This window comes from Calonectris borealis, chromosome 8 (genome assembly GCF_964195595.1).
Source record: "Calonectris borealis chromosome 8, bCalBor7.hap1.2, whole genome shotgun sequence".
Lineage (NCBI taxonomy): Eukaryota > Metazoa > Chordata > Aves > Procellariiformes > Procellariidae > Calonectris > Calonectris borealis.
This window is the reverse complement of record NC_134319.1, coordinates 30,738,899-30,764,947: the sequence shown is the minus strand read 5'-3', so window position 1 is coordinate 30,764,947 and position 26,049 is coordinate 30,738,899. Positions and strand designations below refer to the sequence as shown.

Here is a 26,049-nt window from a genome sequence, read left to right as displayed (position 1 = left end):
ATTTTTTTTTTTTTTTAGCCAAAAATCTGGCTGCAGCAAGATAATGTGATTTGCTGTAAATGCCATAGCTGTGAAGGATCTCAAGTACAAAGCTGATGGAATATCTGTTTAGAAAACTATTGATTGAAAGCAAAATTGCACTGAAAGGACAGCGTGAGTTCATTTTGGGGGTGTGAATCAGGAACCCTCCCCTCTCTTTTAAGTTGACTGCAAAATTCTTTCCCCCCGCTGGCAGGCACACATTGTTCTTGCACCAGGCGCAGCCATCGCGAGGTAGCATCCGTGTTCAGAGACATGCCCAGTTCGGGAAGGTGAGATTTGGTGGAGCATCACTTCAGTCTACTTGATTTTTCCTGCTCTGTTTGGCGGCCGGTGACCCTGGGGCTGATGGACACCACGTTTCTCCTTGGGAGGAGAGGAAAGCTATGAATTGCCATTTCTCCAACCGAGACACAGTCGGCAAAGTGTGTTTCTGGGGCGGGTGTGTGGTGGACGTCGGCTGGTCGGTGGCTGTTTCAGGGCTTGGCTGGGTTTCAGCAGTACAGGGAATCCTGCCTGAAGCGGAGTCAACGCAGAGGTGGGGAAACCACATTTTTTCTGTGAGACTCTTGTGTGCGCAGGAAATTCAAAAGGTTGCTTTTATTTTGCAATTAGGGACAAACGTATCCCTTTTCCGTGTTTCATAAAATGAGGTTCTTCTGATTGTTTCCAGGGCCTGCTGCAGCTGTTGGCTTTGGCAATCCTGTACAGTTTTAGTTCCAGAGGAGAGACAATATTTCAGTATTAAAGGGTTTTTTAACACTCCCTGCCTGGGCTTCAGGAGCCTAGGTACACTGCCCATCCACCCTGTACTGTATGATGAAAAGGCAAGATACATAAGACCTTCATGCTCATTAATTGTGTGCAATTAAGCCCTGAAGCTTTTGCGATACCTACTGAAATCAGGCAATTGCGTTTGGACCATCACAGTTGCAGTTCTGCTCTTGAAATCCGGTTGGCATCTCCCTGCCTTGATGGAGATCCTTATCCCAGGGTTTGGGGTGCTGGTGAGCGGCACAGTTTGAGGACCAGAAGAGTGTAAGATATTTTTGTGAATTATCCCCAGTATTTTTCTAATAGCTCAGAGCCAACCATGTGTCCTGGCCACGTGGGATGAGGTCACAAAACCGAGTCAGGACGGCACCATTTGCTCCCTTAGCACTTTCTTTCAGCATTCAAACATGACAAGCCATAACTGAGCCTCTCGTACCCTGTTTCACCTCTCTGTCTTGTGGTTTCTCCATTGTAAGGAAGAAGGGGAAGGGAAGGATTTCCCCCTTCCTGTGAGCGTGGCTAAACATCAACAAAAGTCTCTGAGATTGCACAGCACTGGGTAAATGCTGAGTGGTATTAATAATAACCTGCCCCTTTTTGCTAATGTGGTCCCCTTTGGAGTCCAGATCTTTTATTATTATTATTATTATTATTGTAGCTGTTACGACACGGGACATGGGGAAGCCGAGGAGCGAAGTTGGCTGCCTCCATTGCTCTGCCTCCATCCTGCTCGGTCATCCCCTGCCCAGTGCCTGCCTGCGGGGCGAGTGGTTTATATACCACCCCCTGAGCAGCTCCTGCTCTCTGGAGGATGCGAGGGAGCCCGGCGGCTCCCTGGCCCCATGCCGGCTCATCCCCACTGCCCTGGCGTAGCCGGGGCTGGTCGGGGGGGATGGCAGGGAGACTCTTGCCTCTTGGGTTGGAGCTCCTCCCTCCTCCTTGCAGATCCCCGCAGCTCTTGGGGGGGAGATGGGGAGGTAGAAGAGCGCAGGGGGAGCGGAGGTGAGGGGTGGGAGCCCAGCTGAAAGGGTTACTGCCAAATGCAAACAAAAACGCGATGCAAATGAGCCGCTTGCAACAGGTAGCCTTAATCAGATGCTGTCAGATGAATTCAGCATCTCTCCGATTGTCGCCTGCACTAGCCTCCCGTTCGGAAGCCCTCATCTGCTCCAGATGTGGTTTAATTTACTGCGACTTGGCTAATTACTGTAATTAAGGATTAATTACTGTTAATTACTTTCACATAAACTCAACGCCAGTCAAAGAGCGGAGCCTTATGAAGCCTGCCACAGCAGCGAACACAAGCACGGCAGCCTGGGTGGGCCCGCCGGGTCCTTGGGGCGATCCCGAGCTGGTACCCACTGCCCGGCTGGCCCCCGGCCCCAGCCCTCGCCCCGCCGGGTCACCCCCTTCCCAGCCCTCCCGGGGCCAGCGGGCACGCGTGGCAGGGCTCCAGATGGCATCCAGTGAGCCAGCCGCCGTTATTATCGTTAATAATTAGATAGAGCGGGGATTTGCTGTGCAAACCCTGGTTAGGAAGGGGAGGCCAGCAGCGTCTCCGGCAGGCTCTTGAAAGATGCAGCTGATTAACCACCTTTCCCATCCCCAGCCCTTCCCGATGCTCCCACCCGCCGCGTCCTCCACCACCCTGTCCCCGGCCGGGGACCTTGCTGGACGCCCTTAATATGGGAGAGATACGAAATTGTTAAGCTTTCCCCAACGTCATGCATGCAAAAAGGTGCTTTAGCAAACAAGGGAAAAAAATCAACTCTGTATCTAAGGGAATGGGAGCCCGGAAAACCTGCGGTGGGTGCGGGAAGGAGCGCCAAAATGATTCATGGGCAGTACGGCATGTAGCATTCTCATGGGAAGCAGGGGTCTGCTGGTGGCGGAGGGCCTGCCCTGCTTCCCTGGCTCCCTTAGACTTGTTAGGCTTGGTATCTATTGGGCTTATTAGTTTTAAAAGTCCTGGGGCTTTTTCCACTGCAGCAGGGGGAGGAAGACCCTGGCGTGTGGGGGGGTGAGGTACAGCGGTGGCAGCAAACCCGGGAGTGGGCCGTGCCCCATCCCCGCCCGTTGCCCATGGCCTCGGCTTGGTCTCATGGCCGCGTGTGTAATATGAAGGCAGGATGGGGAGAGAAAAATCGGCATGATTAGATGGGTATTGTTCTATTAGATCTCTGCCTGCTTGCTGTTGTGTCTCAGCATTTGAAGATGAAACATATTCATTTAGCTCCCAGGATGAATGGTTTTAATAAGGGGAGCAAGATGAGGTGGGGTAGTCCTGATGACTTCAGAGACCCATCAACTCTCCCCCTAAGGCCATTTCGGTGATGACATGGGCCACACGACCATTAACGCCGCAATCAGGACAAGTTTTCCGTGTCCGTGCGAATCCTTCAGCTGGGAAGAGCGTGTTTTGGAGCCCAGGAGGAGATGTGTATCAGCAGTAATCGGATTGAGCCTGCAGGGAGGGCAGGCAGGGGGTGAAACAGGGGCTCCTGGGATGCGATTCCCAGGGGGAGGCAAGGGGGAGCAGAGATGCAGGCTGGCCACCCGCGGGGGCTTCAGGAGGTGAGTTGCCAGCCAGTGTCTGCTGGATCACCACCTTCCCTGCATCCCGGCTGATGCCATCCTGCATAGGGGCTGAGACCTTGCAGCGCTCATTAGTTATTTCAGTGGGATCTGGAGCCTCTCTCTGCCATCCCACCCAGCCCCGACCTCTTCCCTGCCATCCGCCTCCAGGCTGGCCGTGACCTGCTTAAGCCCCAAATCATGATAATTCCCATTATTAGGAGCATCTCTGGGGGCAGGGGAAGGGACACCACGCCGCTGCCGGTGTCCACGTGCCCCAGCCTTGCCGGTTTGGAGCCGGGGATGCGTGGGGGAGAGCGCGCTCCGGTGAGCGAGACGGGGAAGCCAGCCGGCGCTCTGCCTGTCAGCTCCGCTCAGCCCGGCTGTCAGGCACAGGGATGCAGAGGGCCTCATTGCTTTAATTGACACCTTCCCCTCGCATCCCATGCTCGACCGTCCCAGCCTCATCCTTTCATCTTCCTTCTCCTCCTCGAGAGGAAGCGGGGTGCGGTCCAGCCCACCTCCTTGCCTCCGCACCCGTGGAGGCAAGGCTGGGGGAGAAGTGGGGAGACCAAGGGCTGGACCAGGCTGGGTTCAGGAGCACGGTTGGCATCCCTCGCGTGACAGTTTTGTGTGCACTGATCTTCCTGAATGTTGGAGCATCCCATGTGGATTTCCTTGCCCCTGTCCTTTTCCAAGGCTCTGCAGAAATGGCAGCACTCCTGGGTAATTGCTGCCCACGGAAGGACCAGAGCCTGAAGACCCATAGGATTTCTGGTCATGCCTTGCTGTTTTGGAGGCATCTCTGTGCGCTCGTCAGTGAGAGGGAGAGAGGGCTGTTGGCTCTGCAGAGCATGTACTGGCCGTGCTGCAAGGCCCTATAAAGCCCAAAGGGGAGAGCGAAAGGTGGGGGCCGGAGGAGCTGGCAGGAAGGCTTCATCTTCCCCGGTCATCTCCAATGCAAATTGTGCCCGGCATGTCAGGGTGTCCTGCTGAAAGCCAGGAGAGTGCTGCTTTCTGGGCCAGGAGAGGGGAGAGATGGCCATGGGGTGCGGTGGTTTGGGGCTGGAGGGGACAGTAAATGCATCTTCTCTCTCCCAAATGAATGGGAAGCAGCAGAGCTTGGGTTTCTTGTCCATCAGGAGCTGTGGGCACAGGCTGTGACTCGGCCCAAGCAGGGCCAAGGCTTCCTCTAGGAAGTTGCTCTTTAGGGTGAAGGACCTGTTTGGAAAATCCCATCTCAGGAGCTCTAGATGCAATGGGTGCATTCAGCTCTGGGGAAACTGAGGCATGCAGCGCCCGGGGCTGGTGCTCAGATCAGCTGTGATGGTGGTGACCACTGCCTGGCGTGTGGCAGTGACTCCTGTCCCATCCTCTCCCACAACCCAACCCAACTTGGCCACTCCATCCAGCGCCCCATGGCTTGCCCCACCCCAGCTAGCAGACAGGCTCCATAGTTGGTCCTTCCCTTGGATGGAGGCCTCAGAAAGCTTTGCTGTGACCATGGCTGGTCCTACAAGGACAAACCCCCCTCTCCTTGCCTGTGCCTGCTGGGAACGTGCCATGCAAATAAAAACTGTCTGCCCACCCTCTTCCCCTGGCTTTCCTTGCCGGGGGTCTCATGAACCGAGTCACCTCCAATGTTCAACCCAGGCAGCCAGCACAGGCGACGGAGAGAGGTCTCCTGCGGACCGTGCCGTCTTTGCTCTCTATTTTAAAGTTGGGAGCCCTTTGATGTCTGCCTTTGCAGGCTCGTATTCTGCCAGGAGGCTCAGAGCAGCCTGTGTAATTAGCCCAGAAAAATGCCGCTTTCATGTGGGTCAGGGGACCCAGGCAGAGAAGAGATTTCCAAGGGCTTTGTTCTGCTGCGGAGAAATGTTGTTTGGGGTTTGGTGGGTTTCGACAGAGCTCTTCTCGCCCTTCCCTTTTTCTCCTACTGTAGGGTGGAGCTCAGGGTTTTGGCAGGGAAGGCACACGTGGCAAGCTGCTGCTCTACGGGAGACGGGCCGTTCGGTTCTGGGCTGGGGTTTCGGGTACGTGCAGAAGAGTCTCACGCTCGGGTAAGGGATCAGCCAGAGCCACGCTCCAGCTGGCCCAGGGGAAGAGTCAAACAACCCAGATATTGCGGGATCGCTTCCCACAGCTTCAGTTTTTTCCTTATTCCCCCTCAAAAGCATCCAAGGTAGGGCACTGCTCTTTCCCAAGCCCCGTTGGTCCCTGCCTGCAGGCGTTGCTGTCTGCACAAGTGCACGCCGAGGGGTGTAAAGCAGACCGATGCAATCCCTCGCTGACGGTGAGTCCGTGCTCTCGGTAGGCTCTTGAACCGGTGATTGCCACAGGTGGGTCATGGTCAAGGACAGCAGGTCGGTGTTTGCTGTACTGCCAGGGTGATGAGAGCCACCGCGGTTGTGCTGTGACTCTGGGCATCCTTTCTTGCATCAGGGGTTTGCAAAAGCGCGGGGCCGGTTGGGTTGCCTTGGCATGACAGGTTGCAGTTTCAGCCTTGCCTTTTACCTGCCTTTCCTTCTGCCCGTAAATCAGCGGTGGCAGGTCCGTGGCCCTGGGGGGGTGGGTACAGGGTACTGAGGTCTGTGTCCCTGCCTGCGTGGCGGTTACCTGCGTCCCTGCCTGCACGGCACTTGCCCGCTGCTCCGCTTGTCTCGCTGGCACCTGACTGCAGCACGCTGCCTCTGCTCAGGGCGCTTCCAGTGACGCCGAGGCTTCCCAGTGAAGCAGTTTTCATTTCCAGTTGTTAGTGGCCACAGCCCGGGTGTCTTTTCTCCCCCTGCCCTCCGGGCACATGGGATGTTTGCAAACAGGCCATTTGCTTTCCTCTGGCTTTTTGGTGCGAGTAGGGCACCGCCGACCTCGCTGCACCATCGCATCCACCAAGCCTCTTAGCTTCATGCATCATCCTGGATGGTCCTGGATCGGCACAAGAAGCATCTTCCTGCAGCTGCTGCTGCTCTGGAGGTGCTTTTGCCCCTTTCCTGCCTTTTTTGGGGGGGCAGATGCATTGCCTTTCACATCTTTTCTGGGACCCATCCAGGTTGCAGTGGGACCGGCAAAGAGGGGCCAGAGATGCTCCAGCAGGAAAAGTAGAGATGTCCTCCTGCCCTAGGAGGTGGATGCGTTGGCAAACTGGTTTTCAGGATCCTGGGGACTTGGCTTGGGAACATATCTGTGTCAAGGTGATGGCGAGGGGGTGCTCTGGTCTTCCCTGTGTGGCAGGATCTCCCCATCCTGAAAGCAGCAAGAGGCATGGAGCCCTTTTAACACTGAGCAGTGAATGGGTTTTATTTTCCTCACCACTTTTTTCTCCCCTGGGACTTAAAAAATAACAAATAACCCCAACCCACCCAACAAACCCTGAGCCAAGAGATAATTATGTTTCTCCCCAAACCAGGGCCGACGCGCAGAGCTAGCTGCCGTGGGTGCGGGCAGAGGTCTTACCTTCTCCCTCCTTTTATTTGTTATGTATCTCTTGCTTAAAGACCCTGTGCAATCTCCCTGCCTAGAAGGGAGCTGTGGGGCCTCCCCGGGGAGCCCCCTCCTCTTCCCGGGTCTGATTCCTTCAGCTTTCGCTTGGGGGATGAATGGACGTGGCGGAGCCCCCCACACATGGGTCCCCGGTGCCTGCACGTGCTGTGCGTGTGTACGTATAGGGTGCGGATTATATATGGGAGTATGGTATTTAGACCACATTAATGAGCATACAGGAGAGCGGGGAAAATGGATCATTTATGGTTACGATCTGGCTACTGTCAAAATACGGTGTTGTTTTGATGGTTGCTTTGTCTTTGCTCTCCGTGCAATATGAAGGTAGTTTCTTAGCAACAAAACTGTGTTCACAAACAACACCGGTGAAAAACAACCCCCCAGAAGAAGAGGCGGCGGCCTCGAGAGCACCAATCCCATGTGTCCCCTGGCCACGCCGCATCCGTAAATTAGACTGAGAACCTCTTACCGGACGGCAGGCGCTTGCCCATGATCGCGGTGCCGTGCAAGCGCTGCCCCGGTCCCCCCCTGGGGTGGGTTGCTTGGGATGTGATGTCCCTTTTGCAGATGGGTAAACTGAGGCAGCCTGGGGGGGAAGAGTGTCATGGGATGGATTTTAGGTGACATGGGAGGGTTTGAGCTTCTGCTGATTGATGCGTGCCACGTGGTGGCTGGCAGGTGCTGTCTCGGACCTCTCTTGACCAAGGTCTTCTCCAGGGTCTCGTCCCTACATCTCAGATGGATCCCAGAAGGAGGGCGGGAGGGAGCTGCCTGCAAACGATTTTGGCAATGGTTCTCCCGTGCAATTTGGAGTGTCTCTCCTTTGAAGGTGGCGCTGGGCCTGGTATCTGCGCTGACGTTGGAGTCCATGAGAGCAAGCGGTTCCTCCAGCCAAGTATCTGCCAGGCTGTGTCGGGAGAACTTTTATCATTTCTGTCACAGACATCACAACTCGCTTGTCTTACCATACATCTTCCTAAATGTGACAGAATATTCAGCTGTTATTAATTGAATACTCTCTAATTTAACTGCTTAGCAGGAGGGAGAGCGACTGGTTTGTCTCAGCACGGAGAGCTGCTGTCAGATGCGCTGGAGGTTTTGGGGTGCGGAGGGGTCGTTTGGGGAGCGAAATGGGCCTTTTGGACTTATTAGTATGGGGGGCCCCTCCCTGCAGGGGCCTGATCCTGATCCTCATCCAGGGAAGGGCTCCAGCATCTGCTGTGGCTCCTGGTCCTGGGGCACGTGGCCAAGCCCAGGCTCGGGGCTGAGATGCTGAGGACATCACTGCCTCTCCATTGCATCCCGGTGCTACCGTCTGGGGGTGGAGGGGAAGAGACACCCTGGCAACGTGGCCAGGAGCTGGTGACCTTTCCCGGGAGGGAAGGGTGGTTTGGACCGGTTTGTCCGCACCTCCATCCAGGCGCCTGGAGGTGACACCTGCGGTGGGTAAATCCCTTCTTCTCTGCTGAGCTGCTGGAAGCAAAGCTCAGCCCTTTCAGGGGGCTCCTTGCCTGAATCGTGATGCCTGTCGTGGCCTGGCTGTCCCCTCGGTCCCCAGCAGATCCCAGATAAGGCTCCTTGTCTTCCTCCTCCTCCTCCACGTCCACTTCCAGAAGCTCCAGAGATGTCCCTCGTGCAGACTGGTTGTTTGTTCTGTAGGTTTGCTGAGAAGCTCGGCTCCTTCAGAGGACGTGGGAGGTCAGCCCTCCTCGCGCTCACCTGCGTAGCAGGGTGGGGGGGGACCGTCCTCTCCAGCCACCCCAGCCCCGTGCCCACTTGCACACGTGCGTGCTCGCGTCTCTCTGCTGCTCTCCCAGAAAGTTCAAACCCAGAGCCAAGTTTATTGTTTCTATCTCGTTTATTTTAAGTATAGTTTTACACTTTATTATATGCTGTGACATCTTAAATGGAGCCTGTCACTCCATCTTGACTACTGCTAGGGGCTACAGCCACTTACTGTGTCAGGCTTTTCGGCAGCCCTGATTAACGATATCAAAACGAATGGATCCCAGCACCGGCACAAGCACGAAAATCAAGGTGTGATTTGCATATTCAAATTGTGCATGGCATCGAAAGGCTACGGATCGTGCAAGTATTGTACTGACACACCTCATGGATGCACATATGTGCTGCCATGCATCCCTGTGTACGGGACCTGTACATGTTGGTAAGGTTTGTGCACATCTACGTATATTTATTTAGTATCTTCAGCCAAAAGGAAAAAGCCTTGCCCTTTTTTCCCTGAGTTTTTTCATCTCCCCAGACAATATATCAATTAGGATAACTAAATGGAATAATATTTTTTTTTCTCGTGAGCCTGTTGGGATATGTTGCAGAATTACCCATGCAAATGTTTTTTTTTCCTGAAAGTAACATTTTGTTAGGTTAATTCATGCACTGAAAAAACAAACTTTCTGTTCTTCCAGTCCAATCTCTACTTACAAGTCAGGTTTTTGTAACCCTGTCATTAAAATGCGAGGTAGCCTACAGTAATTTGAATATTTCATTCTGCCGGCTGCTAATGCACTCTGCATTACAGATGGTACTTGCTCCATCCTTCTGGACTGGGTTCAATTATAAATGAAAGTAGGGAGCTGAGATTTGTCTTTTTGTCTCTGCTTAGTTGGAATAACACAATAAAGCTTGATGGGTAGGAATTCCTCAAGCTGCCTTCTCTTTGCCTGCGACGTCTCCCGTGTTGCTTTCTCCTCTTGGTAGTGGATCCCACTTGCCTTTCAAGTTGAGCCTGGAATATTTGGGTTGGCAATGGTGGGGGTTTTCACAAGTCGTTTTTGGCTCAGATGCATTGCATCCCCTTTTTGGAAGGGCTCGGTTCAGTCCTTCTCCTTCTCTCGGTTATTTGCTGGCCTCTGCATCCCCTTTTGTATCCGAGGAGGGGAGCAGTGGTAGGAGAAACCTGCTTGAAGCACCACAGGGCTGGGGAAGGAGGGTGCTGCATGGCTTCTGTGATGGTGGGGACACTGCTGGGGTGGTGGGGACATCCTTCCCTCCTGGTGTGTCCCTTTCTAAACCAGGATGGGGACAACAACGAGGTCGTCAGCTGGAAAGAAGTGATGGGGATGCAGAGCAGCCCTCCTCCATCCCAGGGTTGCTGCTGTGGGCTCTTCCCAAAGCCCCTGGGAATAACAGGGCCCCTGGAGATCCAAAGAAAACATTTACCTCTGCTTCGTGATTAACAAAAAGGGGGGTCGCAAACCTATAGCCCAGCTGCACGGGGGCTCTATATTACATACAGATGCCTTTTGCGAGCTCCTTCCCCGTCCGGTAAAAGCAATATTGCCGAGGGAATCGGAGGAGGTGAGGGCAGGGCTTTCAATTTGCTTTTACATTTACAAGGACCAGATGGCCTCGCTGGAGATGATCTTTGATCTGGGACGCAGCCGGAGTCGGGCAAAGATTTTTTTTTTTTCCTCCCTTTTTAATCTCCTCTCTGTTTATGGCAGGGGCCTCTCTGAAAGGAGCAGGGGGGAACTGTGTGTCCGTCTGTCTGGGCAGTGCGCTGTGGGGCTGGGTGTCAGCCCCCCTCTACCCGAGGGTGCTGTCGAACCGTGGGGACGGGTGGGCTTGGTGTTAAAGCCCTGAGCGGGGTTGTCCGAGGTAGAAGGCAGAGCCGGATCCCGTTACACCACCGCCCCGCAGCACGGAAATCTGCGTCAACAACCTCTTGCATGGAATATAATTAAACACACGCAGGCACCTCGAAACAGAAATGCCTAATTGATCCTTTTTATTTATTTTTCCCTGTTTTCTCTGGTGTCTCACACCCTTCCAGCAGTGTGGAGGTGCAGGGGCTCTTTCCTCCCCTCTTGCCTTGCCAGTTTCTTTCTTCCCCCCACATGTTTTGAATGGAGCGGGAGCGAAGGCAGCCGATCCTATTTCACAACCGCTTGGACTCTTGCAGCACTCTCCCTCCTGTCCAAACAGATCGTTTACAGAAGGGGCCTCTATTTAAAGAAGGAACTGAACGTTCAGAGCTGTTTTCTGGCCTTAAAACGCTGCCGACTGGCTGTTGCCTTTCAAAGAGTCAGGCTTTGTCTGGCACGCTCGAGGACCGGGTTTGACACCGGGCTCAGCAGGTCGGCACAGTGGCGTGAGGGACTGAGCATCGTGCAAAAAATGTGCTCATTTATTTGCCCGAGATCATTGAATCCTGGCAAAGTTGGGTTCAAGATTGCGTGTCTTAGCCATGCGAGATTGATGGACTGTCTAGGCCTGGGCAAAGTTGACCTCTCTGTGGTGCTGTGGGTGGGACAAGCTTGGAAACCAAGCAAATGGAAGAGGAACGTTCAGGTAGGCTTTGGTGTGATCTATGTATAGCATAGAGAGAAACACCTTGTGTGTAAGGCAAGTCTGCACAGAGTTAGAGGAACATTTAGTCCTGGAGAGCTGTGGTACTTCAGAAACACATGGGGTGACGTGTATCGGCTCAAGGGAGGCTGGCTCTGGTCCTGTCATCTAAGTGACATCTGTAACATTGTGAAGTGGCCTGATATTGTCCCAGTACAGATGAGTTGCATCTAAATGGTGGCTATACTACAGGAGTTGGGGTGGGATTTTTGATACCTTTGGTTATGGTTGCTTCTTGTACTTTGTATTTGACCTATCCTCATAGGCATATAACTTACTGTCAGTTCAAATTTTTCATGGAGAAGGCTTTGAATCACCTGGTACCATTGCTGGGGGAGAGGTGGACATGGGGAGGGGTGGTTTCTAATGCATCTGGAACAGAAGACCTCTGGCTCTCAGAGAAGAGCGATGTCCATCCTCCATGAGGCCGAGACCCTGGGCCATGGCTGACCTCAGAGAAGACAATCACCGATGGTAGGCACTTGTGATCCACTCATACTTGGCAATGGCTGCAATCTCCCCTGTGCCAGGGCAGTAGGCTTCTTACTGCAAAACCCAGCCCTGAGGTTTCACTCTGGGTGGAGAGTCCTTGCTTAATAGTTGCTTCTTCCTTCTCTTTTGCTTCCATCTTGTCTGCATAAACCAAAAAACGGATCCTGCAGCCACCTTCTGCAAGCACTGAGGAATGAGGCTGCCTTCAAGTAAGCAGGACTGACAAGGACCATGCTCAGTTCTTGCCTTGCATCAGAAGGTCCCTGCTGGAAATGGGAACGTGGTTCTGGGCAGAGAGCGTGCCAGTAAGCAGGAGACGGGGCGGTCCTTTGGCAGTGGAGGGAGAGGACATGGCCCCAGGGTGCTCTGCAGTGGGAGTCTGTCCCCAGCTTTTGGTAGACATCTGTCGTGATTCTGCGCTGCCTGCTTTGTGAGAGAGAAAGGGAGGGAAAAAACAGTGTATTTCAATCTAGCCCGTGGCAAGGCCATCAACTTGGTGACAGAGCGGCAGTGCTCTCGGCCGTGTGATGGGCAGTGGGTACCTTCAAATTATTTAGCAAACCCGAGACTTGAGTGGGACATTGCCATCTAACGAGCTCCAAGCCAGCTTTCCTTGGATGGAGTCTCACGGGTCATCTTTTTTGAAGGATGGCAGGAGGAGGGAATGTGAAATGCAGCTTTTCAGCTTGGGCTCTCGCCAGTCTTTTCACCTATGACTTTCTTGCCCCCGCCGCTTTGTGCATCGAGCAGCCGTTCGCAGGCGCTGCGTGTCCAGGGGAGATGACCTTTCCGAGAGGGGAGCAGGCTGGAAAGGCAGCTTCCTTCTGGGGGAAAACCTCTCTTTGTTTGTTCTCAGATTTCAGGGCTTGGCCTGGGGCGGTCGAAATGGGACCCTTGTCCTCCGAGGGGCTCTGGAGGCCCCGGCTTCTCATTAGCAGATTCAGCTCATTCAAAGGACCCATTTCTTTTCAGCAAGGAGAATTCATATGCAAAGCATCGCGCTGGAGCAGGAGGCAGATCCCAGCCCAACTGGCGTTCAGAGAGGGGGGTTTATGGCTGGACCTGTCCTGGGAGCAATCCTGTCTTTTGTTTGCCGATTTGTTCCTGCAGGGCTTGGGGAGCCCCGCGTCTACTCCGCGCTCCAGGCTGGGACATGTCTCCAGGCGTGACCAACGCCAGGTCCGAGCCATCTCATCTCCTGGGGTGGGGACGATGGCTTGCTCTGTTCCTCAGTGACAATTTACTGTCTTGGTGCTGCGGAGGGGACTCTGGTCCATCACCCAGACTCCAGCAGGAGAAGGTGAGGTCCTGGTACAGCCGGTGCTGCCATTGGAGGGACAGAGGCAGAGCCCTGTGTTTAACCGCCTATTCTTCTCATCGCAATAGCAAAATCTGATTCTTTTGCCCCATACCGCAATCTAGGGTTGGAAAGAAATCCCAAATGCACTCCAAGAGGTGTGGGAAGGGGCATGTGTGTGTGTTTGTGTTATCCTTCTCCCCTCCGCTGCCTGTAATGCCAATTTACCATCCCAGCCACTGGCTTTTCTCCGTGGCAGATGCTGCTCCCCTGAGCCAGGCCAGCCCGTGGTCAATTAGCTGGGTTACATCTTACGCTCAAATCTGGCCCAGCAGCAGAGCAGCGCTGAATCTCGCCCTGCTTTTCTTTATCTCTTGTGGCTGCTGCTCCAAGCAGCTGGAGGTCGGTCCAGGTCCCTGTTCCCTGCCCGCGGCAGCGGCTGGGGTGAGATGGAGGAGGGTGGGTGGCCGTGGACAATCTCTCCCTTACGGTGTGGTCTGTGGTCGGCGGGGCTGGAGAATCTGAGACGTGCTGGGTTTGCCTATGCAGATAAGGGATTGATTACGCTTCATAGCTGTAACCGGAGCCTGCTAATCCTGCCCTGCTTAGGAAGGGGAAAACTGCTCCATGAGATAAGCCGAGCGCAGGATTGCTCCAGCCTGCTTCAGCATCGCTCCCCAACATCAGCCTGCTTTGTGGTCAGACCATGAGCCTGGCCTGGGGGTGTGTGGGGTGCTCAGCGGGATGGGGAGGGGACCTGTGTGCAGCCAGAAATTATCCGTGCTCTTCCAAGGGAAGAGTGCCAATAAGACGGCACCCAGAGTTTGGCTCTGGGGTGGTGAGTTGTTTGCAGAGTGTTATTGGGGGAAGTGAAGTTGATTTTCTTAATTAGGTGGAGTTGTGAGGGTTTGCTGCTCTGTGGGATGTGACAAAGGTGGGCTTGAAGCTGCTGTAACTGGGAGGGGAGGAGGTGGTTTGTCCACCGGTGGGGCGGTTAGCTTTGGTTGGCTTTTTTTTTTTAATGTTTGCAAGCACTTCCAGCCTGCTTTCTGCCGCTAAACCGCCTCTGTTCAGCGATCTGCTCATGGTGCAAGAGGTTCAGTTGGCTCTGGCTTCTGAGTGCTACCTGCCCCCAAATTTCAGATGTGAAAATTACAGAGGGAGTTTTGCTGCTGAAGCCAGTGGGAGTTGACCAGCAACCTGCAGTGAAGCATCCGTGAGTAGACACGGCTTGTGGCGTCAGGACTGTAAAGAGAAAAATAGAAAATACTTAGATTTGATCTGCAATGCTTCGTTCAACCACAACGTAGCTGTAGCTGGGCATGCGGGGATGGGGTCAAAAGTTTCCGTACCTGGCTCAGTTACTAGCCATGAGCTAAACTGGTCAGCAGGAGCAAGACGCGGGGAAGGACTGGAAAGACGAGCTCATCTGTGTTCATTCAGCTTCCCAGGGAGTCACATTTCTTGGGGAATCTGGTTTTCAGTAATCACTGCAATATTGTGCATTATTTTTGTGGAAAGGGCTATTTTAGATCATTTTCCAGTTTAGGGGGGTTTTTTTCCCCCCCAATGTGTTAGTGATAATTTTCCAGACCTTTTGAGCATTTTGCTGCCAGATCCTCACTCACTATGGCAACCCATTTGGCATTTGGGATGGGGTTAGGAGAAAACTGGTGCAGACTCTTTGCCAGCGCTATCAAATACGTGTCTCTCTTCTGCAGCTTCCGTGGCACATGCAAGCTGCATCTCCTGAAGTGATGGAGAGCTGCTGCTGGGAGCTGAGAAACTTTTTGGCATGTGATAAATTCCCCTCTCCCATTCCCCACACCCCAAAATTATGGTTTGAGGTTAATTCAGACTTTTTTTTGAATTTGGGTTGGATTCAGCAAATAATTTGCACTCTTCCACCCCAGAAAGATGGGAAGTTACTGTTTTTTAAAGCAGTTTGGTTGTTTTTAAATTGACCCAAATTTTGATTTAAAACAAGAGGGAGGGGAAAACGATGACATGAAATGCCTGATTTCATTTCTGATTCAGGAAACATTTTTGATTGATCTTGAATTTGGGTTGCAAGTTCCCAAAACTGGTGGTGGGTAGGAGGGTGCTGGGGGAAGTGTCACTGCCCTGAGCATCTGATGCTTCTGCTGTTGGTCATGGCCTTGGTTGGGTCTCCAGTAGGGCTTGTTCGCCATGGCTGGAGTTGGCCTCTGGGACTAGACGGACCATTACTTTGAACTGATGTGACTTGCTCCCGTCTCTGTGGGAGTACATATCTTATCACGATTTTGTGTGCTTTATGGACCGAAGGAACACTTCTCCACCTTTCAAAGCATCTCTTACAAAATTGTTTAAGTGCTTTGTTTCCGAACAGCCCTGATGGATACTCCCGTGTTGGGAGAGGAGGTGGGTTTGCGAGGGTCCAGGGTGGCTTTGCAGTGCTTATGGGTACAAGCCTCTCTCTTTATTTGCTGCTGGGATTTTTGGTTTGTTTTATGGCTTTAGACTGTGAAAATTTGTGACAGAAATGGCCCATCAGTTTCACAGTGTTCCTCCTTTTTCTGGGAAATAAATAAATAAGTAGATGCACAAAAAACCATTTTGCCAGCTGAAATTTTCCATGCCTCATCTCACGGCAGCCTGTTTTGGAAAATCTGAGCAAAATCTGTTCATCCAGTTGTAAGTTTTGGAAAGGTTGGAGCGAGGAGGGAAACTTTTATGTCAATTGTAAGGGAAAAAGCCCCCAACTTCTCTTAAATCCCGCTTCCTGGAAGGCTATGTGTGGTGTATTTGGAAATTCCAGCTTTCTTTTGTCTGGAAAATAGGTATTTGTGTTTTGATGTTGATTTTCTCAGTGGCTTTATGTAAACATAGTGAATATATCTAACCGCGGTTTAAAACTCCCTGTGATTACTTAATATTGAAGTATTCCACCTTGGTTACCGAGATTGTTGATACCCATTTAACGTAGACACCATAGGCTTTGCCGAGAAGACATTTACGTTGCTGTCTGTCGCATGGGCCCTTGAATGGGCGGTGTGAAGACCCAGCCGGAGGTGCTGGTCATATTTCTTCTGAACATAGGTCTTGAAGGTGACTTTGTGTTTAAAGAGAAGATCCAAAACATTGGATTTTCCTTTGTGTCTGGGGTTTGCTGTTGCAGAAGAAAGTAGGCTGCAAATATACTTGCACAGGAAAAAAACAGGAGTTTAGGTAGGGGCACGGGATCTGGGGGCTTTTCTGCACAAAGAAATCTTGGGAAGAGAACTCAAGCCCAGGCCATCATGGATCAGCCAAGGAAGCAAACCCCAACTCTCCTGAGTTGGTTGTGACTACACGTATGAATACGAGGAGGATGCAGACAGCCAGCCGCAAGCCACTTAATGCGTAACTGTCCTCAAATATGAGGCAGATGGGAATATTTTTGTACCGGGTTCAGTGCAGTTAATCATCAGCATTCACAAATGTAGACTCAGGCTCCAGGGAATATTGAGATCGGCTTAAAATAACGTTATTAGTTACCGGTTTTGTTAGCAGGGGCATTTGCTGGCATCTCAGCTGTCCCTCTGTTTGCTGGCTGTTGTTTTAGACCTGGAGGTGTAAAAACATATGTTTGAAGAAAACTAGTGAGCTCGTGTGACTCTTGAAGCTGGGTCTCCACGAGCCCAAGCAAATATTGCGGATGGTGATTAAGTCACAAAAGGTCGGAAGAGGGCTGATGTTCAATGTGTGTTTCAAAGCCTGGCCGTGCACTGCGTGGGTCTGTGCAAGAGTTTTGGGGTTCCCATGGAGGAGCTGCTGTGCCTTCGTTGTCCATACAGCAGGGGCACCCACTGGTGCAGGAAAGGATTTGGCAAGACCCTGTTCATCTGTGCAGGTGAGATGTCAGATGAGTGCCTTGGTGGGGAAGGAGGAATCTTGCCCTGCTTGTGGCTGTGTGAGGGGACAGCAAGAGCAGCCAGCAGTGCTCCACCAGCAGCATGCCGCGCTGGGCATCTCTGGTTTCCCCACGGGAAAGTCATGCCGAAGGGCAGCTCGCAGCCAGGCGGCCGTGGCAGAGGAATCGTCCACCTCTCTTAAAACTCTGTTGTTGGGTGCGTTGTTCCCTTCCCCCCGCCCCGAGTGCATCTTAGGCACAGTGGAGGCAGGAAAGAAAACCCTTCTGAAAATCACAACCTAATTACTCCCATCTGCTCCGGCACTGCTTCCCATTTCTGCCTGCCAGGATGCTTGTCTCCGATGCTAAGTAGCACATTATTTTCGATAAGTTACAATCATTTACTTGAAATCTCCTTCTCCTTTAAAATGTCCCCCTGGAAAGGCAATTCAGCAAGTTGGGAATGGGCAGAAGCAACCACAAGAAGACCATCCAGAAGCAGCCCAGCTCGGGCGGGAGGGCAGCGCTCCTCCTGTACTCGTTAAAACCACGCAGCAGGTATCTTTTTAGGGTGGGTTTGTTTGAATGTCCAGCCACTGGGACCAGCCCTTGGCTGGTGGTGTCAGCAAATGGAGCTGTAGAGGAACTGCCAGCTCATGTACTTGGGGGAGATCTTAACCAGTCGGTCACAGCAAATTTCTGCATTGACCGCTGAAGTTGGTGGAGAGTCGAGGAATGCTGGTCCCATGCAGCAAAGCCCTCGCAAGCAGCCAAGCCAGCTCTGGGGACCTCTTCTTTCGTCATCAATGAAAGAACCCAACCTGGGTTGGCTTTGTGTCGTTCACTGTGTCTTCTTCCAAGATACTCCAGTTGCATCCCTGGAGAGGCTGTTCCCGCTGCTCTACCTTGCCTTAGCTTCCTCTGGTGTCTTCTGCTTGGCCATAGCCTCCTCCAGTGTCTTCTGCTTGGTCTTCGACTTCCACCCCCGAAGTCCTGGCCGGCACCTGGCTGGGGATGAGCGCACACACATGCAGCGGCACCCAAGGAGAGACATGAGGATGAGAAATGATGGGGTGTGCTGTACCACCGCAGCCTACGTCCCCTTGTGAGTGCATATATCCCATGCTGGGAGTCTGGCCGGGACAAGCCCCTGCTTCCCACATCTCCTCAGCTCGAGGACGCTGATCACAGTACAATAAATTGCCCTTTCTAGAAGATAGGTGCAGCTTGGAGGTTTGAGCATCCTTTTCTGCTGTCACTGCTGAGCCACAGTCTCCTGCTAAGCTGCTGCCATCACCCCCATCGCGTTTGATTGCCATCATGATGATGTTCTGCCTGTGTTGCCTGCACACCTCTGAACTGGAGGGTTTGGAAGGGATGGAGAGCAAAGAGTTGCTAAGCTGAAGCATTTTGGGGTGGCCTCGGAGAAGAGGGGTGGCTGTGTGCTCCGCTCCTGCGCTGAGCTGGCTTCTCAGGTCCCTTTGGAAAAATGTTCCCAGGAAAATGGACTCAATAGGGAGGGGATGGTGGCGTGGAGGACCAGGAGGAGCCCGCTACCCACCTTTGTGGATTTCTTAGGTGTCTTCACAGCCCCACACCATCCCCAGGGTGCAGTCCGTTTTGAAGGCACGTGCCAGCACCATGTCTGCCAAGGGCTGTTTCTCCTGCCCCATGCCCCCCACCCTGTCTGCGTGGCTGCCCCCGTGCATGGGAACGCCAGGCCCGAGTACCGTGGTGTGGGGGGACAGACGTGTGTGGGGTGCTGGCTGCCTGTCTCGTGTGAGCGTGGGGCTGGCTGCTCTGCAGGCGCTCCTCGGAGATGCCCAGGTCGGTGGGAAACATCTTGGAGCATCTGAAAGCTTTGGCAACTCGATGCAGTTTCCATCCCACATCCCTGAATCGCAGGGCAGGCAAGGAGCCGGGGAGCTGTTTTCAGCTTTATCTCCTCCTCGCTTGATTCTCCGAGGCCAGTCCCGCCACCGAGCCAGCCCAGGACTCGGACGATGTCCTCTGCAGACCGTGGCTGCGATATCTTGCTCAGGAGGAAAAAGGAGCGAGCATGTGAGCTGGGAGCCATTTCCCAGCTGCTGGAATGGGTCTCTGTGACCCTGGTGGCGTCCGTGACCAGACCGCAGGCTGGTGGCTCGGCGGTCCCCAGCTGCTCCCACTGCTGGCATCGGTGACGGTGACCCTGCCACGGCCGCGAGCCGTGGGGCGGCCACGCTCCTCGATTCCCTTCCACGGTCACCCAGGGAGCATTTCGCAGCAGTGACAAGGCGCATGGCTTGGCTTTGCTTTTAAAATACATCCATATATATATATTTGCATGTGCACGTATTTATATTTATATATAAAAATGCATTTTGATGCAGCAGGGGACCTCGGCGAGGGCCGAGCACCCTCTAGCGGCATTTGCCGCGGCTCCAGGGGCTGCCGAGCCAGCAGGAAAGCGGCCAAGGACAGAAAGTCTTGCATGAATTTTCCTCCCCCCGGCTGCCAGTCGCTATCTTTCTTTTTGTTCTTCCTTTTTTTTTTTTTCCCCTCTCTTTAATCAGGAGCAGCAAATGGCGGGTCCTGGGGATGCCAGGGCATGGGCGGGAGCTCGCCCGCAGCCCCTCAGCTCCGGCTTGCTGCTGGACCACCGAGGATCATTCTGCTTAATTTATTTTATTTTAATTTGGTGGGAAAGCCGGCAGCCTGGGGAGAGCGGGGGCCTTTCGCGATCAGCTGCCCAGGCACTGCGGGTTGAGTGCTGCCTGTACCAGCTCACCCCGAGTCCCCCCAGCCGCTGGAGTGGGGGCTGCATCCCATCACGGGGGGCATTTTGGAGGATCAGAGCTGCTGAGGAGCCCAGCACCTCGGGCATCCTGGCCGGAGGTGCGTTGGAGCTGGGGACAGCACCGGGAAGATAGAAAAGGAGTTTTTAAATAATCGTTTTGTCTTCTCCTTGGCTGAGCGCAGCCTTCCAGGGATAAATAGGCAGCATCAGTTCTGCTTAGACACATTGGCCTTTCCATTTATTTACTCCCTAGCCTTATTCTGAGCGGGCAGCCGAGCCCAGCCTGTCTCGCGCGGTCCCCGCCTGCGTTCGGGTCTCTGCTGCGGGGACGCGTGTCCATCCGTAGGATGCTTGGGACGCACACCCCCAGCGGGTGCTGGTCCCTGCGTGTTGCACAGTAATAAAGCTCAGGGGTTATACAGCGCTTTTCATCGGGTAGCAGCTTTCTAAACATCAACTAATTAATCACTCGTGCCTACCTGTCAGGTCAATGATTCCTGAGATTTTTAATCTAAAAATATTTCCCTTTTGAAATCCAGATGCGCCCGTTTTGGCAACTCCACTTTTGATTTGTTTATTTGGGTTTTTTAATTTTTTTTTTTCTTTACCTGTGTTGCTTTCCATTTGTATTTGGGCTTTTGATGTGCTTTAATTCAGTGATTTTCTTTTTTTTTTTTGTCCTGGAAGAATAGGAATTTATTCTCTTTTTTTTCATAGCAAATTTATCTCTGCCCTGTAGCCTGTCACCTTTCTTCTTCTCTTTTTGAGGATTTTGGCTACCTTTAGCTCTTGTTTCAATTTATAGACTGCAGACCCCAAACCATTTTCTTGATGAAATCTGACCTCTCTCCTCGGATTTGTTCGTCGGCGAAGCGTGTGGCTGGGTGCCGGCGGTGCCATGGGAAGCCTCCCGCGGTGGAGGGGGATGCTGGACCTGTCTCCTCGGGGCGCGGCAACAGGCACCCGGCTCCAAATTTGGCACCATGCCCCCATCCCTCCATATAGAAACGATCCTTCCTCGCGTGGAATTATTTATTATTAGCTCATCTTATTGGCAAATCTGCTGTTATTGGGCTTTTTTCTATCTTTTCTTTCCCCCTGACCTTCCCACCTTTGTTGACAGCAAATGTTTTAATCACAAAAATGCCAATAAATGCTAAAGTCCTGAAAATAATGATTTCAGTAGAGTTTGAGGCTTAAAAAAAAGCTCTTTTTAATGTTAGCCAAACCTCTCAACAGGGTCTTTTACTTCCATTTTATACTGATAATAGCTATATCTTTAAATTATTTTAGAGTGAGGAAGACCATACTCAGTGTTTGCCCAGGTTTTTTAGCTGCTCTGGTTTTACTTCTTATTGCCAACTGATTTTAGACTTTTTTTTTTCAATGACGGGGAAAATCGCTTGCTCTTGTTTGCGCAGTGGATTCGGGGGGTCAAATTCATCTCGAGTGTAAGTGGGCACGGCTTTATGAAAATCCACGCAACATTACCCAGCTCCGGGTGTGCACGAGTGTGTGCTCGGGGGGGTGTGTGTGTTTACAAAGTGCTTTGAGCTCCTGTGCCAGACAAGATGGGGAAATACAATTCGTTTCTCTTAGGAAATGCCTTTTTTGTTCACTCACCACGGATTTATTTTATTCATTTTGGAGCTGCGCACACCTGTGTATGTGCATGTGGAAATCTTGGGTTATGCTTCTGGCACCCGGGGGCACGTAGGGCACCTCCATCCTGCAGACCTGGGACCTGTCCCTTTGCCAAGCCGGCCCGGAGCGGTCGGGATGCTCCCATGTGGTTTTTCCAGGATGGGGATGGAATAGGATGACTTTTCCTCAAAGCAATAATTGAGGCGGGCAGTACAAAGAGGGGAGGAAAATTCTCTCCTTGGCAAGTCACTCCGGGAGGATTGATTTATTGTCACCCCTTTTCTTAGCACTGTTTAGACTTCACTGGAAGAACCAGATTCTAAAAAAAGGGTGTTTTCCAAAGAATAAAAGGTATTCTGTACACTTTTTTGCTTGTTTTTCCACTGGGTGGCTAAAAGCACGGCCTTGCAAGCCCTCTCCATCTGTATTTAAAGATGGGGAAACTGAGGCACGGTCAGCCCTGGGCTCTGTGCTTCTTCCTCTGCCATCTGGGGTTGACGGCTATGCAATCGGTGCAGGACCAGGCTGTAAACAACGTGTCCATGAGAGGACCCCTGGGTGCTGAGGTCTGGGCTAGAGAATCCTGGCTTCCCATCCCATACTTGAATTGGGATACGTTCCCTATCACTTCTGGTATTAAGAATGGGTACATTTATTGTTTTTTTGGTTGGTGTTGCTAGCAGTTTTGCTGCGTACTTGAACTCAAAGTGTGGTTTTCTGGATTACCTCTGCGGTGAGCTCTCTGCTGGTTCTGCCCTGCTTCTTCCCTGCGGGAAGGAGAGGAAGAGGCAGGGAGGGGAGCGGGGAGCTGGAGTGCCCCCGTCGCTGCTGCTGGGCTGGAGAGCCGAGGCGCTGCGCTTGCGCTCAGAGCACTGGGATGCAGACTGCCTGTTGGGGTACCCTTGGGAAAGGAAGAAAAGCCCCCTTGATGGGAACTGAGCCCCCATCAGTTCCCACTGCCGGTCCAACCTGGGATGAGCATCCCCTTTTGGATGAGCATCCCCTTCCCTGAATTAAGCCCTGGGCACAACTCAGGCTTTCCTCTCCCCTTTGTGTCTCCTGCAGTGCTGAGCATCCGGGGAGCGCAGGAAGAGGAGCCCACGGACCCCCAGCTGATGCGGTTAGACAACATGCTCCTGGCCGAGGGGGTAGCAGGCCCCGAAAAAGGAGGCGGCTCGGCCGCTGCTGCTGCCGCTGCCGCCGCATCGGGAGGAGCCGGCTCCGACAACTCGGTGGAGCATTCCGACTACAGAGCCAAACTCTCCCAGATCCGGCAAATCTATCACACGGAGCTGGAGAAGTACGAGCAGGTAACAGGCTCCTTCACGGCGGAGGGCAGGGCTGCCCGGGGGTGGTTGTTGGAGATGGTGGGAGCAGGAGCCGGAGCGGCCCGGAGAGCCGTCGTCCGGCACCACGGCGTGGATGTGCACAGCCTGGATCGCTACTGACATCTATTGTTAGGAGCGTGCGGGCAAATGCAAACTGTTGCTTGGTACTGGAGTGAAAACCTGCTTTTCTAGGGTTGGGAGGGTTGGGGTTTTGTGCTGGGATGTAGCGTGAGAATAGGCTCAGCGTGGGTTGCCCCTTTGATTTTCACTTTTCACTCCTCCCCTAATATCTTGCCAAAAATTGGCCCTGTGAAGGGGGAGTCCTTTTCCAGGTGCTGGCCTTGGTGCAGGCAGTTTTCCCAGCAAGGTTTGAATCAAAATCTCCCTTGAATATTTTTTCTGCTTGAAAAGTTCTTTTTCCAGGAAAAAAAAAAAAAGTGGCTTTTTTCTTGAGGAAAATGATTCTTAAAAAAAAAAAAGAAAAAGAAAAACTATTTGGGTCATGAATGTAGCTATTGGTAACACTGACAATTGCATGAAAAGCTTTGCAGGCCAATGCTCAAAACCGGTTTCTTTCAAACGCTTCCAGATGTTTTGCAGACCTCTCTTTGCTGCCGCGCGGCTTGCCCTTGCGATGAATGTGGTTTCTACCCCGAGGTTGTGGTTTACGGAGCACGAGCAAGAAAGCATCCCTCCTTTTTGGGTGCAGGATGGGCTCCGTGGCCAGGGGCCAGGCGGGGTTTCAGGCCTCTGATTTAATGCCGTCTCTGCCGAGGCGATGGGGCTGTGAGCGGCTACAAGTGCTGGGGTCTGTATAGGCAAGCCAGCCCGGCCCCCATTTTACCTGGCTAACTGGTTGTGTGGTGGGGCTGGGGGATGTCTCGCCCCTTCAGGTGCCACGTTGGCCAAGCTGAGGCTGCTGGGTGGCATCTTCAGACCTACACCCAGAGGTGGTGTGGAGCTGCCTTAAATGGGTGCCTCTGGGTTGGAGCTGGAGTCAGGGTGGCCAGGCAGGGCCCTGGTGTTGGAGAAGCCGAGCATGGTCATGCCGTGAAAGGCATTTTGGCAGAGCATTGGAGGAGGAGGGGTGGCAGGGCGCAGGGAGCAGGCAGGGGCCAGGTTGGAAGGATGACCTTTGGTGGCTGTCCTCAGCCGTTGCTGTCGCTCCCTTGGGGCACGGATGCGGGGTGGTGCGGCATGAGGGAGCCTCAGCCCTCTCATGTGGGTAGGAGTGGAGAGCACGTCAGGGCTCATCTTTCAGCCCGAAGGCTGAAGAGGCAGAGAGACATCCCATGTCCTCTGCCACCCAAGCCCAAGGAGAGACCCATAAAGGGCAGAGCCAGCAAGGACCCTTCTCTAAGGGCACAGCCAGGGACAGGCTTCAGGGAAGGACCTTCAGCTCCTTCCTCCCCTTGGGTGGGGGTTTTGTTTGTTTGCTTTTCTGGTTTTGATTCTGCAACATTTTTGCTCCCCAAAAGGACACCCAGGTGAGAGAAGCCTTTACCCCACCCCCAGAGGGTGAGACCACATATTTTCTTCTCACCACCCACTGATGGGGTTGGTTTTGCCACCGAGTTGCTTTGCAAATGGCTATGTCGGGCCACATCTCCGGTATCGTCACCCACAGTCCTGCAAAACTGGGGTTCAGGGTTTCTCAACCTCCATCCCCCTCTCTCCAGTCCCCTTGTCGGTGGCTGGGGGAGCTCAGCGCCTGGCTTCACACGGCGTCTGGCTGCTGCTGTGACAGCACGGCGCTCGCCTGCAATTTTGCCTTTAATGCTCTTTATTTCACGCCAAGAGGAGACGAGCTGAAATTGCTCAGGCGTCTGGGAGCAAAGAGGTGCCTGGCTGAGAGCTCTCGTAGCCGGCGCTCACCCCGGGAGATGGGAGCTGTCAGCTGAAGCTGGTGATGGGCAATTGGAGGGGCTGTGCTGGCCTCGGGGATGTCTCCTTCTTGGGTCTGAGCCGTAGGTGGGGATTCAGTTTAGAAGGGTGGGATGGGAGTTAGTAGGTCAAGCCCATGTCGCCAGTCCACAAAATTGATGTTTCTTTCCTCTGCTAGCCCCTTTTTCCCCATCATGGGGTGGCAACTGGGGGTGCTGTCCCCAGAGCAACTGCCCGTGTCCCAGGAGCGCCAAAGGCTTCTTGAGCCATCAGGGTTCGAGTGCTGCTCTCGACCTGATTTTTTGAGGCTTGGATCCCAGACTGGTTCTGGGAATCGGAGGATCCTGTTGTGCCTGTGAGGTGCTCCTGGGGGTGGAGGAGAGGGCAATGAAGTGGCCTTCATCTGGCCTCAAAATTCCTCCCTTGTCCCCTCAGACTCCTCTCGCTGCCCTATCCTCACAGCACAGCATGGGGACAGCAGGAGCAGCCAGGCAGTGCTGTGCCAGCAGCAAACTAATTGGGATTATTACCTGCTTATCCTTACTTGTCAGGGCTCCTGCCTCATTCAGGCTTTAATTATTGTTGTTATTTACTTCTTATCTGATGCGCTACGAGCGCGGAGCAGGGCTGTTTCTCTCTGGGAGCCCTTGTGAAGCACAAGGGGCTCTGCAGGACCCACAGTGCTGGGGTCCAGCTGGGCAGTGGGAGGAGGGACAGAGGGCCAAGAGGTTCACAGTCTTCCTCAGATACAACTGTAGCTCTTATAGTCGCATCCAGGAAAACAGTGTAAGGCCTGGGACTTCTTCATGAGTCCCAGGGCTTCACCTGCCCCAGCTCCATCCATGATCCCTGAGAGCAAAGAAACGGGCTCCCGCCTTTCTCTCCGTGTTTGCTGGGAGTCTCTCATGCCCTCTGCTTGGCAGATGAGAGAAATTTATCTCTCCCCTGAGAGACAGCACACCCTTGCTCTGGGTCTGCCCTAGAAAAACCCAGCCATTGAATCCTCTGCGTGCAACTCCTTTCTTAGCAGTGTTGCCTCTGTACTGTCCTTGACACCGTCGAATGACCTTCCGATCCTGGGGTTTCTTTTGCTTTTCTTGCCATCCCAGGCATGCAACGAATTCACCACCCACGTGATGAACCTGCTGCGTGAGCAGAGCCGGACCCGACCTATCTCGCCGAAGGAGATAGAACGGATGGTGAGCATCATCCACCGCAAGTTCAGCTCCATCCAGATGCAGCTGAAGCAAAGCACGTGTGAAGCTGTCATGATCTTGCGCTCCCGATTTCTGGATGCACGGTGAGTTCACTCCCCCCAAACCTTTCTCCGCACCCACCGTGCAGTATTGTTCAGGCCTGGGAGAGGTGTTTTGCGGTTCTGGAGTGAATCCAGGTCCATCTGAAGGGCAGTGTCTCCTGGTCTTGAGCTGCAGAGGCTATTTACCTTCCTTACCCTTTAGCTGTCTGTGGCTCAGCAAGGGAGGGGACAGCAATTCAA

The 26,049-nt window shown here is 53.1% G+C and overlaps 1 protein-coding gene across 3 annotated transcripts in view; it reads left to right on the top strand.

The window, feature by feature from the left end:
- PBX1 (PBX homeobox 1) overlaps positions 1 to 26,049 on the top strand; it is a 134,520-nt gene that overhangs the window by 84,288 nt on the left and 24,183 nt on the right. For all 3 annotated transcript variants that reach the window (XM_075156764.1, XM_075156763.1, XM_075156765.1), the window contains exons 3-4: positions 22,405 to 22,649; positions 25,661 to 25,851. In XM_075156764.1, the coding sequence (XP_075012865.1) occupies positions 22,405 to 22,649; positions 25,661 to 25,851 (436 nt within the window). The remainder of the gene's footprint in view (positions 1 to 22,404; positions 22,650 to 25,660; positions 25,852 to 26,049) is intronic.